Consider the following 15,006-nt stretch of genomic DNA (forward strand, 5'->3'; position numbering starts at 1 on the left):
TGTGTGCACACATTCACCAGCCTTTTTGAATCTTGCTCTGTTCTCCGAAAGGCCAAGTTATTGGAGAACAGATTTTGTGGTATCATCTTAAAGCAAAGCTTGTGGCTATGCTTTCTAGGAAGGTCTGGGTAAACTTGTTTGATGCCTCAGCAAAGAAAGGGACAATGTGGATTACCAAAGAAGGTTGGACATCTCCAAAACGCAGAAAGGGAAATGCTTTAAACTGTTTAAGTTTAAAAACAAACAAGAACAGAAAAAACAAAACAAACAAACAAAACCCACCATATTCAGAATGGTGCTATTCATTAATCAAATCTATCTGTACATATTGAGCAAATTAGATGTGAAAACACTGAAATATTTGTTCACTCGGGCAGAAAATCTGTTTTAAATTTAGCCAAAGTTGTTCAAAAATCCAGATTCTTCAGAATCATTTGGTTTTCTACTGTGTATAATGCCATTGGAATGTAATTGTTAGAACAGTTTGAGATTTATGCACAGCTTTCCAATATTAGAGGTCTCCTGAAAACCTTGTCTCAACTGTTAAAAAAGAAAAAAAAAATCCAGTAATGTATGATATTGGTATTACTTAGTAATGCTTCTCCTTTGCAGAAGCCCTTAGGAAGGCTAGTTACAGAGCTTCTATTTTTCAGATATAACTTGTGCGCTTTTGATATACTGATCTCCTAAGGCAGTTATTTTGGACAGCTGTTGTATTCAGTGAAGTCAAGTAATAAATAGCCCTGAATATCATAAATCTCAGAAAAGCCTGGGAACTCTCTTGAGGTTTTTTTTAATGTGATTGCAGTGCAATTACAAACTTTAAACACCTTTCTGAAGTTGCAATGCATAACTATATATATATATATATATATATATATATATATATATATATAAAACAACTTATCCTTTCCCCTTCCTTGTGGCTGTTAAAACATTTGTTTGCCTGTTCGTTAGGAAAACCCATAGTGGTGCAGTACAGAGTGATCTAACCAGTTCCTGCACAACAGAAAACGTTGTCTTGTAGTTCTACTATCAACCATGTAAGTTTCACTTCTCCAACAAGCTTACATGCTGGGACAGAGGCGACTGTGATATTCATGTGCAAGCTGCACAGCTACTGTTACTTCATTACTAGGGTGCGCTCCACAGAAGCGAAATGTAGAGCAGTCAACGCTTCCTTGGTAATTCTGCTCTCAGCGCAACGGCCCTTTGTGTGCTTGTAAAGGTCACAAGCTATTTATAGGCACAGATTCTAAAATTTCATATAATTGATTCTGTACTGAATTTGTGTCCATAAACATCTCTGTATGGATCACTTGCCTTTTCAGTAGAGTTTTTAATTATGGTCTGTAGGAAAAGTTGTTCTTACTCAGTTTCTTGAAAGGGTTTTTCCTTTAAAAGTTGGTATCTTTCAGTTATGTTTTTATATCTTTGCGTAAGTAACACTGTTTAATGTAAATGTTGTTGAATAAATGTGAATTGTATCTTTATAATATGCTTAAAGATGAAACACTGTCCCAAAGTTGTAGCTATGTTTACTTGACGTTCTAATCAGAGGGTGTGATCACATGGCTGAAATTAAGAGGGTGCTGTCCCTTCACTGGGCTGTTGTAACAGACTGTGTGCACACAGGTGACCAGCTTTTATGGAAACAAGCATTAGCTTCAACTTTAAGACCACAGTCAGAGCAGGCGCAATGAAAGAATGGTAGCCTTTTCTGTTTGTGATAGTGGATTTGTCTAAGAATGTACTGTGTATCAATTCTTCATGCTTTAGTAGTCCTTCAGTTGACAGTCATGGTATTCATTTTGTGTACCTGGAGTCTAGACTTTGAAGCTTAAGCCTGAATTTGTTCTTCCGTGGCCACGAGAGTTTTACTGTTTACTTGTGTTTCTGAAGGAATCAATAGATTCTGCTTAGCCTTCAATAGATGCGTTTTTTTTTTTTCTGAGATTGTTACTACGAATATAATTCTGAAAACCTCATATCTTTTTCAATTTATAAACCTGAAACATCTACCAAAAAAAAGATTTGTATGTTTAGCATAGGCTCAGTATGTTAAGGGTTGAAAACAATGTTTTGAAATAGAACTACTGCTTAAAATGGTATACTATGATTAAATCCAAACTGGTTGTATTTTTGGATCTCTAAGGATATAGGTCTTTAAGCAGGACCTATGAGCGTTTTAAAAAGGTCTTATTAGCGAGAACTAATTACAAATATAGTACAGATGACCCATAATGGATGTGAAATGTGCATATTTAGTGAAGCTTTTGTTCAAGTCTTCTGTAATGCCTGATCTACCCTGCTATCTGTTGCTAAATTAAATATTTCTCTGAAGCACAGAAAAAAATAAAGGCATACTAGTTCATTAAGAATGGGGGGTAAACATAATGGAAGCTTAACCATGAACCTGAATAATCTTGAATAAAATGATGATTTTTTGAGGTTTTATATTTTTCAATGAACCATCTTTTCTGTTACACAGCCTCTGACTATGGATTGTTCTTGTCAGATGAAGATCCTCGTAAAGGTATATGGTTGGAGTCTGGAAGAACGCTGGATTATTACATGCTGAGAAATGGGGTATGGTACAAGTCTGTTGCTTTGTTCATCAACATGTTTTCAGAAAACTTGTTTCCCAAGTAGCAGGAACAATATTTAGTGTTTGGAGGGGTAGGAGAAATTTGAGTCTTTTCTTGAAACTGATCCATTTCAAAGACACATACATGCATCCAAAAAAAAAAAAAAGGCGGGGGGAGCATCTTGCTTCAGGAATCTACCCTATAGAGTTGGTTTTGTTGTGGTTTCCCTAAATGTTTAGTAACAGTATTGTTTACTTCATAGGATATATTGGAGTACAAAAAGAAACAGAGACCTCAGAAAATACGTATGTTGGATGGTTCAGTGAAAACAGTCATGGTGGATGATTCTAAAACAGTTGGTGAATTGCTGGTTACCATTTGCAGCAGGATAGGTAAGATTTTGGGACCTACGTATTCAAGAATATTTATTTGTTTATTCCCGTATTGACATCTTGAAATTTAGGATGCCATGCGTGTTATTGGATAGAAGTTGACACATGTTGAAAAATGTTGAAATTATGTTATGTTATAACATTGACCAAACATTTTTTTTGAAAGCTGTTGTCCATGCTTTCTTGTGAAAGTCAGTAAAGAATTAGCTATATCCTTAAGCTTCAGGATTTAACATTTGAAGGCACAGGTATCTGACAGTACTGTTTTAAATTCTTCAGTGTGTGTTACTTCTTATACAAGCTTTCATGCTAGGTGGTAGAAAAATAGAACTAAATTTTCGCTAAATATTAATGACATAGAAGTTGTTGACCTTGAAATACACCTAAACTTAGGTTTCTATGTTACGATTTAGGTTTAGTCACAATATCATGTTACTTGTGTAACTACATATGGAAACCATCCAGAGCAGCTGGCCTAAAATGTATCATTTTGGTTATAGTCTGTTTTTATATTTGTCTAAATAAAGACATTTTAGGAAACTAACTCAAATTTACCTATAAGCATGCATTCAACATGGATTACTTTAAAAGATCTTAAGCTCTTGCTTCATTCTCATTTAGAATTAATGATCTTAATTTGACTGAGATAGATTTAGCTTAATTCACTTTCAAGGTAAATTAAAATGTGTGTTTTAACTGTGTGCGCGTTCCTATGCTGGATTCCAATGTGCTGCAATTAATTTGCTCTAAAAATTAGTTTGACTAATTTTCATGAATGTGGTCAAGCATTTGTTTAATTTGCTTTCTTGTATAACATAAATATGCTGTGGAGGAAGATAATGAGAACAGAGAAATAGGAACGGCATAGCATATATACTAAATGCTGTGAACTGATTTTTTTTCAATTCAGTTTCATGCAAAATTCATAGGAAGAGTTGAGAGTTCTGGAACTCTACTCGTGTTTTTTATTCCTTAGTCTGCTGTGCCACGTTTCTTCTGCACATTGTGGGCAAGGTGAAATCACCCAGTTCTCAGGAAGCAATTGTAGGCATCCGTGAAGGGAGATGCACCTTCAAATATGATATATTTGAAGAATAATGCCAAACATTAGAGAAACATCTTCAATGCAGAACTTGTAGATTATTCTTGGGATCCCTTTCCCCATGCTTTGGTTTGCATTTCATCTGGAATATTTTCATTATACTTGTAACGAAGCATTGGTGTTTTAATATACGGAAAATAATTTTATCTGTGTATTAAACGTATTAAATTTTTGTTATTACAAACACTGGATCTATTTCTAATTCCAGGAATAACCAATTATGAGGAATATTCCTTAATCCAGGAGAGCATTGAAGAAAAGAAAGAAGAGAGTACAGGAACACTTAAGAAAGATAGGACGTTGTTGCGTGATGAAAGAAAAATGGAAAAATTGAAGGCAAAACTTCATACTGATGATGATTGTGAGTAGTGAATTCCAGGATGATTCTTTCACTACTACCTTTCTGCAGAACAGGGCAAGAAAACCATACAGGAATGCATTTTTAGCTTCTTCAGTATGACTCACTTGTTCCCTACCTGTGTTGCATCTGTTCATATATGGTGTCATCTACTACTGTGCATTTTTGAGTTTAGTTAAGTAGACAAATTGTTGCCTCTAGCTATGAGAGAGAGCATGTCTTTTGAAGTGTTTATATTGCTTTTTTTTTGTGGTGGAGTTATAACTTAAAGTAGGAAGGGAAGATTATTTTCATAATGACCCTTTTTATCCCTTCATTCAGGTTGGATATTTAACTACTGATGCCTACTGAAAGCCGTTTAAAGTTGTGTCTGGTTATGTCTTTGAAGTGTAAATGGAGTGTGCCAAAGAACTAAGACAATATTTGATCTGTTTTATATGCAAAATGATGAAAATTACTTTGTTTTAACATCAGGGGACTAAGATGAACTTTTACTGGAAGGAAGATGTTTTAAAGTGTATTAAGGGATAAAAAAAGTGAGCAAAGCAATTGGGTTTTGGTGGTGGTGTTTTGGTAATCTTTCGACTAATACTGCAATGCAGCTTTGAAGGTCTGAATATAGTACTGAAATACTATTTCTGCTGTAGTTGCTGCTTCAATGGTATTCATGGTGTTTTACACCATGGGGTGAATTCCTGTTTTTCTTCAGCAGTGCTGTTCTGCTATTAAATTCTCATTTGTAGCAACCATCCCATCAGCACTGACTAGAAACATAAATAAAAGGAACTTTTTTTGCTAGGTGTCCCCCTCCAATGGGAAAGCCAGTTGTCATATGATTTTTCTCAATAGCTATTAACACTGGCAACGCTGCAGATTAAACGCTGTGTCTGTCTGGTTCTGTTGCAGTAAATTGGCTAGATCATAGCCGAACATTTAGAGAACAAGGAGTTGATGAAAATGAAACGTTACTGTTGAGACGGAAGTTCTTCTATTCGGACCAGAATGTAGATTCAAGAGATCCTGTTCAACTGAATTTGCTTTATGTTCAGGTACAGTATGTGAACCAGGAATACCAGTTCTAGCTTGCCTGAGGAAACCTGTATAGGTTAATTAGAAGAAAAATATTAAAAAAACAAGTGCTAAATAACTGACTCCGTTGTTGCTCAGGTATTCCATCTTCTAAACTTCTTGTTCTGAATGTGGATTGTGTGTGTTTGTTTTGTTTTGTTTTTGGTTTAGCACTCTTGATAGTGTAGAGGCTTTGATGCTCAAAATCAATACTTTCAACTGAATAATGGACATTCAAAAATACAGTGATTTTTATGTTGTTCTTGTCTCCTTAAATACATAAATGTGTTCACTAATGCCTTGTCTTTAGATCATTCTTTTCAGGTATCAGGTATAATCCTTCCCATTCTGTAATATGGATGATGCTTTCTCTGTAATGTCGAATCTCATTTCAATCTTGTAGCTGGCTTTCCACTTATCTCTTTCTGCCTGAGCTGCTTCTGCACCTTCTTTACAATATTCAACATAAACAGCACAGAGCAGGTGGGCTTCCTGTTTGAGACAGACCATATCATTTAACACAGTGCGAGCCCACCCAGGCAGGTTCCGCAAATTGTTAGAGATGCTTATACCTTAGGAAACTTGAGTTTTTCTGCAGAAGATAGTTTCTAACTGTAGTCTCCAGTGTAGCTGGCTGTAATTCAGTTTGAAATCATTAGGGTTGATTTTGTTAGTTGAAAAAAATCCATTGAATGTTTAATGGGATGCTCAGTTGTTATACTTGAAGCTGATTCAAGTAGGATTGCTCTAAATTGCATTTTAAAGGTCTGAGGCAAATTATAAAATGGTTTTAAGATGATTATAAGAAGGTATTGGTTGTGGGACTGCACTAAATTTTCAGGAGTTTTAAAAGATTATCACGGTCTGCTGTTCTCATGTCCATTAGATACTTCTTCCAGATTACTGTTACAACAGTATGCACTGATACTATCTTGTTTTCTGTATGGATAGATGAGTCTTTCCATACCAGAACTATAAAATCCATCATCTTCTATGACTACAAAATGTAAACAAAAAGAAGGAAAATGTTGTTTGTCTTGACCTCTTACTATTTCTGTAACAATAATTTGGTTTTTTTACTTGCAAGTTAGATCATTTTCCCTGCTATTACAAGGTGGTAAGATAAGAGTTATGTTGGGTGTGAATGCATACACGTGTGTGTGTGTACATGTATATAAGTTGTATTTGATATATACGTGCCACAGGAAATGTATATCAAATCATCTTTTTGATGACAGTTGTTACAATCATGGTTTTAGCATGTCTCTGTAGATACTCACCAGAGAAGAATCTATCCCTTTGTTTATTTTATTAGTCATAGACACATCCACAACGGGATAATGAAGACATTCAGACAGAGAAGTGTGTTGCTGGATTCTTGGCCTGCGTTTTAGCTCTTGATGAATTTCAGAGATGGAGTAATTCTTTTGGATGTCCCTGATATGTCTTTGCTTATTTCTTATAGGCTCGTGATGACATTCTGAATGGTTCCCATCCTGTCTCCTTTGAGAAGGCCTGCGAGTTTGGAGGCTTTCAAGCGCAGATACAGTTTGGACCTCATGTAGAACACAAACACAAACCTGGATTTTTAGAGTAAATACTTGCGTTAACTTATAAATTCAGGTGACCTAAGTATAACTAGTGTTAGGTTTTCATAGCCTAAAAGCATATTAGTACTCCAGTTAGTGGTAGCCAAATCCTGTGTGTTTTCTGTAACCAGGAGCCTTACTGCGTAAATCAGCAATTCCAGCTGCTGTGAGGGGACATTTGGCAGTGACTTATTAGGCAACACAGGGTGCCAGCTTCCCCTAGGGTGCCAGTTAGGTATGCAACTGGATTTTCCAACCACATGGTAATGTTGTCTATGGAAGCCCTTTCTGCTTTCTCTGGAAGCCAAGGTTCATGTTACCCAATAGTCTCCTCTCCTTTAATGTATCCATCCTCATGTCATATGCATCCTTGATTAGACTGAGTGTACTGGAAGTTTTGTTATTCCTGAGTTATTGAGTTAGGGAGAACTGGAGTTTTGTTCTTGCTCAGATGTCATCTTCTGCCTGCATTTAGTAATGCCATTTGTGACGTAAGTATATGTTAGTATATATCAGATGTTTGATTTGATAGGAAAGCACATGAATGGAAAGATATTTAGTCATTTTACTGAAGTTAATACTGCTGTGTGGAGATATTGAATTTTCCTAACCTTTTTAATGATGTTAATTAGTTGTGTGGATTCACCCTCTCATGGCATTGTATGAATGGAGATCTAGTATTGTGCTCTTTGTATCAGTCCTGGCCTGGAGACCCATCCTTTAACCTTGATTGTCATGCTTTACTTTCCTGTTGTCAGATGGGCAAACTTAGCTTGGCTGACGTTTAGAGGTTCCATTTCTCTACAAATTTTGATTGTTTTGCCTGCAGTGGAATTAACAGAATTAACAGAACAGGGATGACAGGCATTATTTAGGCATTCTTCTTGATCTTCTAAATTTAAAGTTATTTTTTATGATCCTCTATCATAACTGTATTTTATGTTCAACAAGAACTGCTGGTTGGATGACATTTATGCTTTATACAGAATGCTGGCTAGTTGGAAGTCCATCACAGAATAAAATGTTACACAGAAAGTGCAGTATCTTTATATGCTAATGTGAGTAAGAAGTATAAATAACCAAACTGCATGTTAGAAAAGGGAACGTTACTCCAGTGGAAATAATATAGAACTGGAATTTCAAATTTTAAAACCTTGGCTTTCTTTTTTTTTTTTTTCCTGCAGGGTGTTTTTTCTATTTAATGTATAATTTTAATTTAAATGGGTTTTGACTGCATGAGGATTGAGCCTTGCAGGCCACCAAGTCTAGTCTCTTGCTGTCCACGTATATAACTAGTTTCATGAAATTATGCATTTCTGATTTACAAGTAATTCTTGTTGCCTTTTTGAAGCCTACTTGAGAACCATAAGGTCCTAGGCATTGCCTTTTGTTTTAAAGTATAGATGCTTATGATTTAGCTTTACATGTGTTTGGCTGTACTAAGCCTTCATGACAGTCTTTTTGTGAAATTTCATGCTTCTGTGTTGAGTCTAATCAAGCCAAGCTCTCCTATCTTGTTATGAGCAATATATAAAAATAGTATAGATGAATGCTGACTAAAGAGTGCATCTCCTGTCATTTCAGGAAACACTTCTTGTTATTGAAGTGTTTATTCACTAGCTGCTGGCCCCTGAACATGCCTACAGGTTCCCTTAATGAAAGTCTCTGCTCATATAGAAAACAGCATGTAGCAGAATAGTACTAGCATATTTTAGTATTATTTTAAAGCAGCTTGGCTTACTTTGCTATGTCTGCAGTATGTTTGTGTGCAGAGCTACTTTTTATCCTTTTTTTTGCCATTGATAAGTCATTCTTGGCACAGGTGAAGATTACTGCCTGTGTCTTGTTAACCCTTTGATATTGACTGTTGGAATTTCCTTAGAGCTCATGCCAAAGTAAATTGTGAAAGCTCTTAAATAGCCCTTCCTCATACAGCTGAAGTTCTGCATTGCATCTAGAGGCACTCCGCATTTAAATTTGATGAGAGAATATCTATTAAAGAAATCTTACAATTTGTATGTAGGTAAGAAAGGAGCAGCTAAAACTTGCTCGCCTCTGCCATTTATTTCTAAGCATGCTTGGTGACGACTAAGTTCACTTTTACAATATAGCCTATTTTACTGTGTCTAAAACTTCTGCAAGAATGTGCAATATACCTTTATGCTAATGAAAAACAATATGCTGGCACTTGGTATAATCGTTTTTGAAGAACTGTAGGAGTAACTCAAATTAGATGAAGTTAGATATACACAGCTTGCTATTGGATGTTTATTAACTGAGTTCATTGCACATTGTTACAATGTGTAATTAAAGATTTTAAAGAAGGCTAAATGAATAATATATTTCATGTGGTTTTGTGAACTTATTACACAAACTGTTAAATAAAGTAAAGCCATTGTTTGTCGCAACATAAATAAAGAAAATATTATGGGCAGCATCAAAATAATTTGCAGCTAGTATTTCACCCTTTCACTTGTGGTGATTGCTTCTCTATTGATCGAAAAATGGAGGGTCATACAAGGAAAAAGCTCATAACTAACTGTCAGCTGCATGTACAAGAGTATGCCAATTGGCACTTGGCAGATGTAATTTTTTCTCAAGAAGCTCCAAATAATGTTTATTCAGCAATCGCTTCTTAAAGTGTATGTTAGCTAACAAGATAAGTAGACATGTTTGAAAATCTGATGTTCTCGATAGCTTGTCTGCATAAGAATAGTTGAGAAAATTAACTTAGTTAATAAAAGATGAGAATTGGAAGTGCATGATTATCCCTTTTCTGTATAAATCCACTGCTAGAATGAGAGTGCATTCAACTCAGTTGTTTTTGTTTTTCTTAGAAGTGAATGTAACCAAACTGGTTTGAACCTATGAAATTCTGCGTAAAAGCACTGTTTAGTTTGTTTGTTTTGCTTTTTATTTTTAGAATAGATGTACTAGCTTTTTAGGATAATAAGCTGTATTCAGACTTTATCTATAGAATTCATTTTGTAGAAGAGATTTAATTAAGATGTAATCAGTTGAAACACAACTACTGAAACACTGAAAGGCAGATTAGCAAGCGCAATTGCTCTTACTTGGGTTGGAATTGCTAGAGCTTTATGGCAATAACAAGGAAAATTCTAACAGATAGTGTTTTTGAGGAGAGCACAAAGTCATGACAGTCTTGAAGTTCTTTTGTTTGTTGTCTGCAGTGGCAGGCTTCCTTTGAAGGGAGTCGGGGGGGAGGAATGATGGGACAGTTTTTTTTGCCAATCTTGTTTAGGAAATCTGGAATAGATGTCCTCCTCAAAACCTGCACCTTTTCATGATGTTAGTAGTTTGTGTTAATAGTGGGCTTGTATACTCAAACTCAATAGACCAAAATAAGGATAAAATCCTCCAGTCATACTGGATCCTTAGAAACCTCTTTTTTATTATTTTATTTTTTTATATATCTGTGGAAGTGCTGTTTTTTTTTTTAATGTTGAATGTAGGTTAGAAACCCAAAACTTCTCTTGAAGGGCAGAATTTTCTTCAGACTGAAGGTGAACTGCTGAATATATGGCATAATTTCATCAGAGTTCAGTGTTGCAGATAGGAAGATAAAATCCAGAAAACTGCCATTTTTTAATGCGTGATGCTGATAAGTCTTCAGGTTGGGTTGATGTTTGGCTGAGATAAAAGTCTAATTTAATTGCGAAGAAAAAGAGGTACATACAGCTAGACAGTCTTGTGAGGTGTTCAAAGATTCTTTCTGACTGAACTTAACAGGGAGGCTGAACTTGTTTTGTTTACTTTATATTCTGAAACCTTAGTATTTGAGTACTGCAAAAAATAAATAAAGAATTAAGGCTAGTTATTTGTGACTTTGTTTTTGACATAATGGCTGGTATTAAGTGTCCACTTAAAGGCTTTGCAGTTTTTCAATAAAATACTTGTTTTAACTTGTCTTGGAACATGCAGAGGAAGAACCATGTCCCACAGGTCAGTAAATCAAAGTGCTTCGGGACAGTAATAGTAGTGTCTGGACTCAGACACCTAAGTGGCTTAAGCTTTGATTTCTCAGACTATAGCAAGTATATGTGGATTAAACGTGAACCCCTTTGAGCTGCTAATAGACATTATAATGCAGCTATATAATAACAGACATTATATAGATGAACAATAGAAAGTGTCCCAACTTTGTTTACTTCTGACTTTTCAAAACATGAAGAGGGTATTAATGTGAGGACATAGCTGAAGTGTGTTTTTTTTTATTATGCCGATTATCCTCTTAACCTTACCCTACTTAGGGATTGTAGAGAGATTTTATGCCCACTTTGGGAATGTTGGGGAACATAATGCCAACAGTAGAGTGTGGAAAGAGTCTGTCCTCAAGAAGGCACCACTAACCTGTGGTATTGCTTTTCTTTTTTTCTAGCCTAAAAGAATTCCTGCCTAAAGAATATACCAAGCAAAGAGGGGCTGAAAAGAGAATATTTCAGGTAATTGTGAGGCTGAAAAACTTACTACAGTTTCATTTCTGTTATAATAAAAATGATCTCTCTTTCACAGGTGTATGATCTCTATATATTTGACTTGTATCACTACCAGAAAATCAGGTTTGAAGAATCTGACAGTTTTCCTTTTTTTCTTCCCCCCCCCTCCCTCCCCTTTTTTACCCCTTTTTCACCCCTTTTTTCCTTTTCCTTTCTTCAGCAGATTTATTGTCCTGATCCTTTTTTCTTCACTGATGACTATTCAGTGTACTTTGTTGAAGGGGACAAAGAAAGTATTTAATATTCTTAAGTCCATTTTCTCAGTTGCATTGAAATGTAAGGATGTGTGTTTGTACTAAAATAGAAGCACATTTAGGAAAATCATTTTAACTTCTTCCACATGGCCTTTCATGCATTCATTATTCAGGCATGAGCTTCAAGTAATATGTAGTTCTACTAACGAATGCTTGAATTCAGTGGTGTGCCTGGGAGTCATGCAGTTGTAAAAGATGTAAAGCAGCCGAGTCTCCAATGTACTGATACTGTTGGAAATGTTCTCCAAGCTGAAGCACTATAAATGCACTAAATGTCTGTGCTGATTAATATGTGTATTTGGCAATGTAATCTAAACTGAAAAAATCTGAGGTCAACAGCTGAAATAGTACAGTTTCTGGAAAGACATACCAGTGACCTGTGATTTTGAAATCATGTGAAGTCACATCCTTTTCTATGTCTGTTACATTCCTAATGTAGGAATTCTGTAGCTCAGTAAATCCTATTCTATCCAGAGCTTGTAATACATCTTATGAAAGAGGATGTGTAACACTTTCTTGTGTATATCTTTAGTTGGTGGCAGTGATATTACACTTCAAGCAAAAAAAGATTAATTCATTGTGGGATTCATAGCAAATGATTTGCCTACGTCAAATATGATCTGAGTAGTTTCAGTTCCTGACATACTTCAGTGCACAGATGAGAAGTTAATCACTGAGGGCTCTAGATGATGGGGGATAACACAACAGCAAGGCAGAATATGCAAACTGATGCTTTGAAAAACTTACATCTTGAGTTTGGTAGGTGACTTTCTCCAAATATTCCATCTGCAATGACTGTTTGGGCTTCTTGCTCTTCAGCGATCCTGACTCTGTTCTGTACTGAATTTGAGAGGTCTGATTAGTCTGTGTCCTTGGGATGCAAAAAGGTTTTTGGAGTTGCACTTGCTTCTCCCAGTGCTCCTCTGTGGAGCGTTGACGAGTGAACTGGAGTAGGCAAGTGTTTCCCATGTTACTGGTGCTCCCCCTGCTGCCGTCAATTAGCATGAAGGAGGTGGTAACCAGCAGTTCACAAGACAATGGTGAAGAGAAGATCGGGGGTGCTACAGAAACCCACAAACAGTATTTAAACAGGAGGACTTCAGGACAGGGTTTTCAGCAGAGTAGGAGAGCAGATGTTGAAAGGAAGTTTGAATAGGTAGTATTTGTAATTCTCATTAGTTACAGGTATGAAAATTTACTAATGAGTAAATTGTTCAAATAATAAAAATGGAGTTTTAATACACCTAGATGAATGTTTCAGAATGAACTACTAGAAAAAAATAATTGCTCCTTTCTCACCTGTAGAATTCTTTTCAACTTATGGCAAAAATGTGGATAAAGGTGCAACTGGCAAAATAAATAAATAAACTACAGGAAATCCATTTAAGAGATGACAAATGGTCAATTACAAAGCATGAGGCTTTAGTGAGTCGGAGGTTTAGGGTACATAGCAGAAATATTCTTTTCCTGGAAAAAATTGTGTGTGCTGAGAGTTTTAAATGATTTAAGTCAAGAAAGTAGACATTGACTGTATGAAACATAATGGTGTCACATAGCAGCAACACCAATAATTTTAAACTGTTTCATAAATGGTTTAAATCTGCTTGATTGAGGCACAAATAGATGGATGATGGTCAAAGAAAAATGTTCCATTTGCACATGTTGTTTATATTTTTTGATGAGGAATTACGGGATATAGTCATACTAACATTTCTACACAGTATTGTTTCAAATGTCTTAATTGGAATGATTATTAACTAAACATTCTTAAACAGAGAAAAGCTAACACCCCATTTTTGTTTGTTTCCAGAAAGAGTATTATTTCTGTCTAAGTGATACTGAACTCTCATTACAGGAGCACAAAAACTGTGGTGAGATGACTGAAATAGAAGCCAAAGTGAAATACGTGAAGTTAGCCCGTTCCCTGCGGACCTATGGAGTGTCCTTTTTTCTTGTTAAGGTAATGCAGATCTTGCTGACCATATTGTATGGTTGGTTATGTATTACCACAGGTTTTCCACTAATCAAAGGTCAGAGTTGTTTTTAAGCTTTTTTTTCTGAAAGCAACATCTGGAGGAAAAACAGTTGAAGTGACTACCTAAGAGAGAATTGTGATCTGAGTTTTGATACTTGTCATGCTGAATTCCAGAAAGACAGTTTAGTCTTGATTTAACTTCTTTAAATTGACACTTCTCTTTTTTAATTTTGATTACCATCAAAGTACTTTCTTCATAAAAACATTCACAAAAAAGCTCTGAAGCTGCTTCTGTTCAAAGTTTAATGATAATATGAATTGCATGCTGAAGCCAGCACCTGACCAAGAACTTCATCAGTTGCATGATTAATTTCTCATAATCCTTACAATAAGGCTGTGATCTAAAGGTGTTGAAACAATTTGATACCAAGATACTGATGTTCTGCTGTGAAAACTGGACTGAAGCACTAGTGTCTCAGTATTTAGTTACCACATAATTAAAAGAAGGCTAAATTTTGGCAAAGGTTTTTATTCTTAGTTTGCCACAGTTACAGTTCTGAATTTTGTTTCTCAATAGGTTGCCTTTTCCTAAAGTACTTAGCCACTGAGAAATTCTAGTGAAGCAGATAGGTGAAAATAAAAGGAAAAAAACATGCAGAGCTTAATACTATTCATACAGTAGCCTTTGAAATAATTACCTTTTATTTTTCCTTCTTTTAAGGGAAAATGTTTTATTAGCACCTTTAATGAAGAAAGCAGTTTCAGCTCTCTAAAGGAGCTGTTGAGCTAGCATCCTGACTGAGAAAAATGTTTTCAACTTCATCTGGAGCTACGTTTATTTTCAGTGTTACAGGCTCATGTCAACTGTACAGAATGTATGTAGCTCATAGGCATCTTGGAATAGTATCAATCATTAAATTAGTGTAATAAAGAATTACAAAAAAGCTTATTAGTTGTCATTACTACATCTGAATTATGGAGCTTCTAATCCAGTTATTTAGGAATACAAAGCTAAATATTCTGGAAAACTTTTTTAAAAAAAATTTGCTGTGGGCATAAATCCTTGAAATGCAAACAATTGGAATAAGATAAAGCACCATAAGCAATAAACATTTCAACTTGACTTTGTCAGCTAATATATTAAGTTTCATCTCGGAAACTAT

The 15,006-nt window shown here is 35.4% G+C and overlaps 1 protein-coding gene across 1 annotated transcript in view; it reads left to right on the top strand.

Annotated features, from left to right (window-relative positions):
* The window catches only part of TLN2 (talin 2), a 178,082-nt gene that overhangs the window by 70,218 nt on the left and 92,858 nt on the right, over positions 1-15,006 (top strand). The window contains exons 5-11 of the mRNA XM_040569529.1: positions 2,492-2,589; positions 2,851-2,980; positions 4,291-4,443; positions 5,347-5,489; positions 6,974-7,101; positions 11,497-11,560; positions 13,724-13,828. Of these exons, the coding sequence (XP_040425463.1) occupies positions 2,492-2,589; positions 2,851-2,980; positions 4,291-4,443; positions 5,347-5,489; positions 6,974-7,101; positions 11,497-11,560; positions 13,724-13,828 (821 nt within the window). The remainder of the gene's footprint in view (positions 1-2,491; positions 2,590-2,850; positions 2,981-4,290; positions 4,444-5,346; positions 5,490-6,973; positions 7,102-11,496; positions 11,561-13,723; positions 13,829-15,006) is intronic.

Source organism: Cygnus olor, chromosome 11, assembly GCF_009769625.2.
Source record: "Cygnus olor isolate bCygOlo1 chromosome 11, bCygOlo1.pri.v2, whole genome shotgun sequence".
Taxonomy (NCBI): domain Eukaryota; kingdom Metazoa; phylum Chordata; class Aves; order Anseriformes; family Anatidae; genus Cygnus; species Cygnus olor.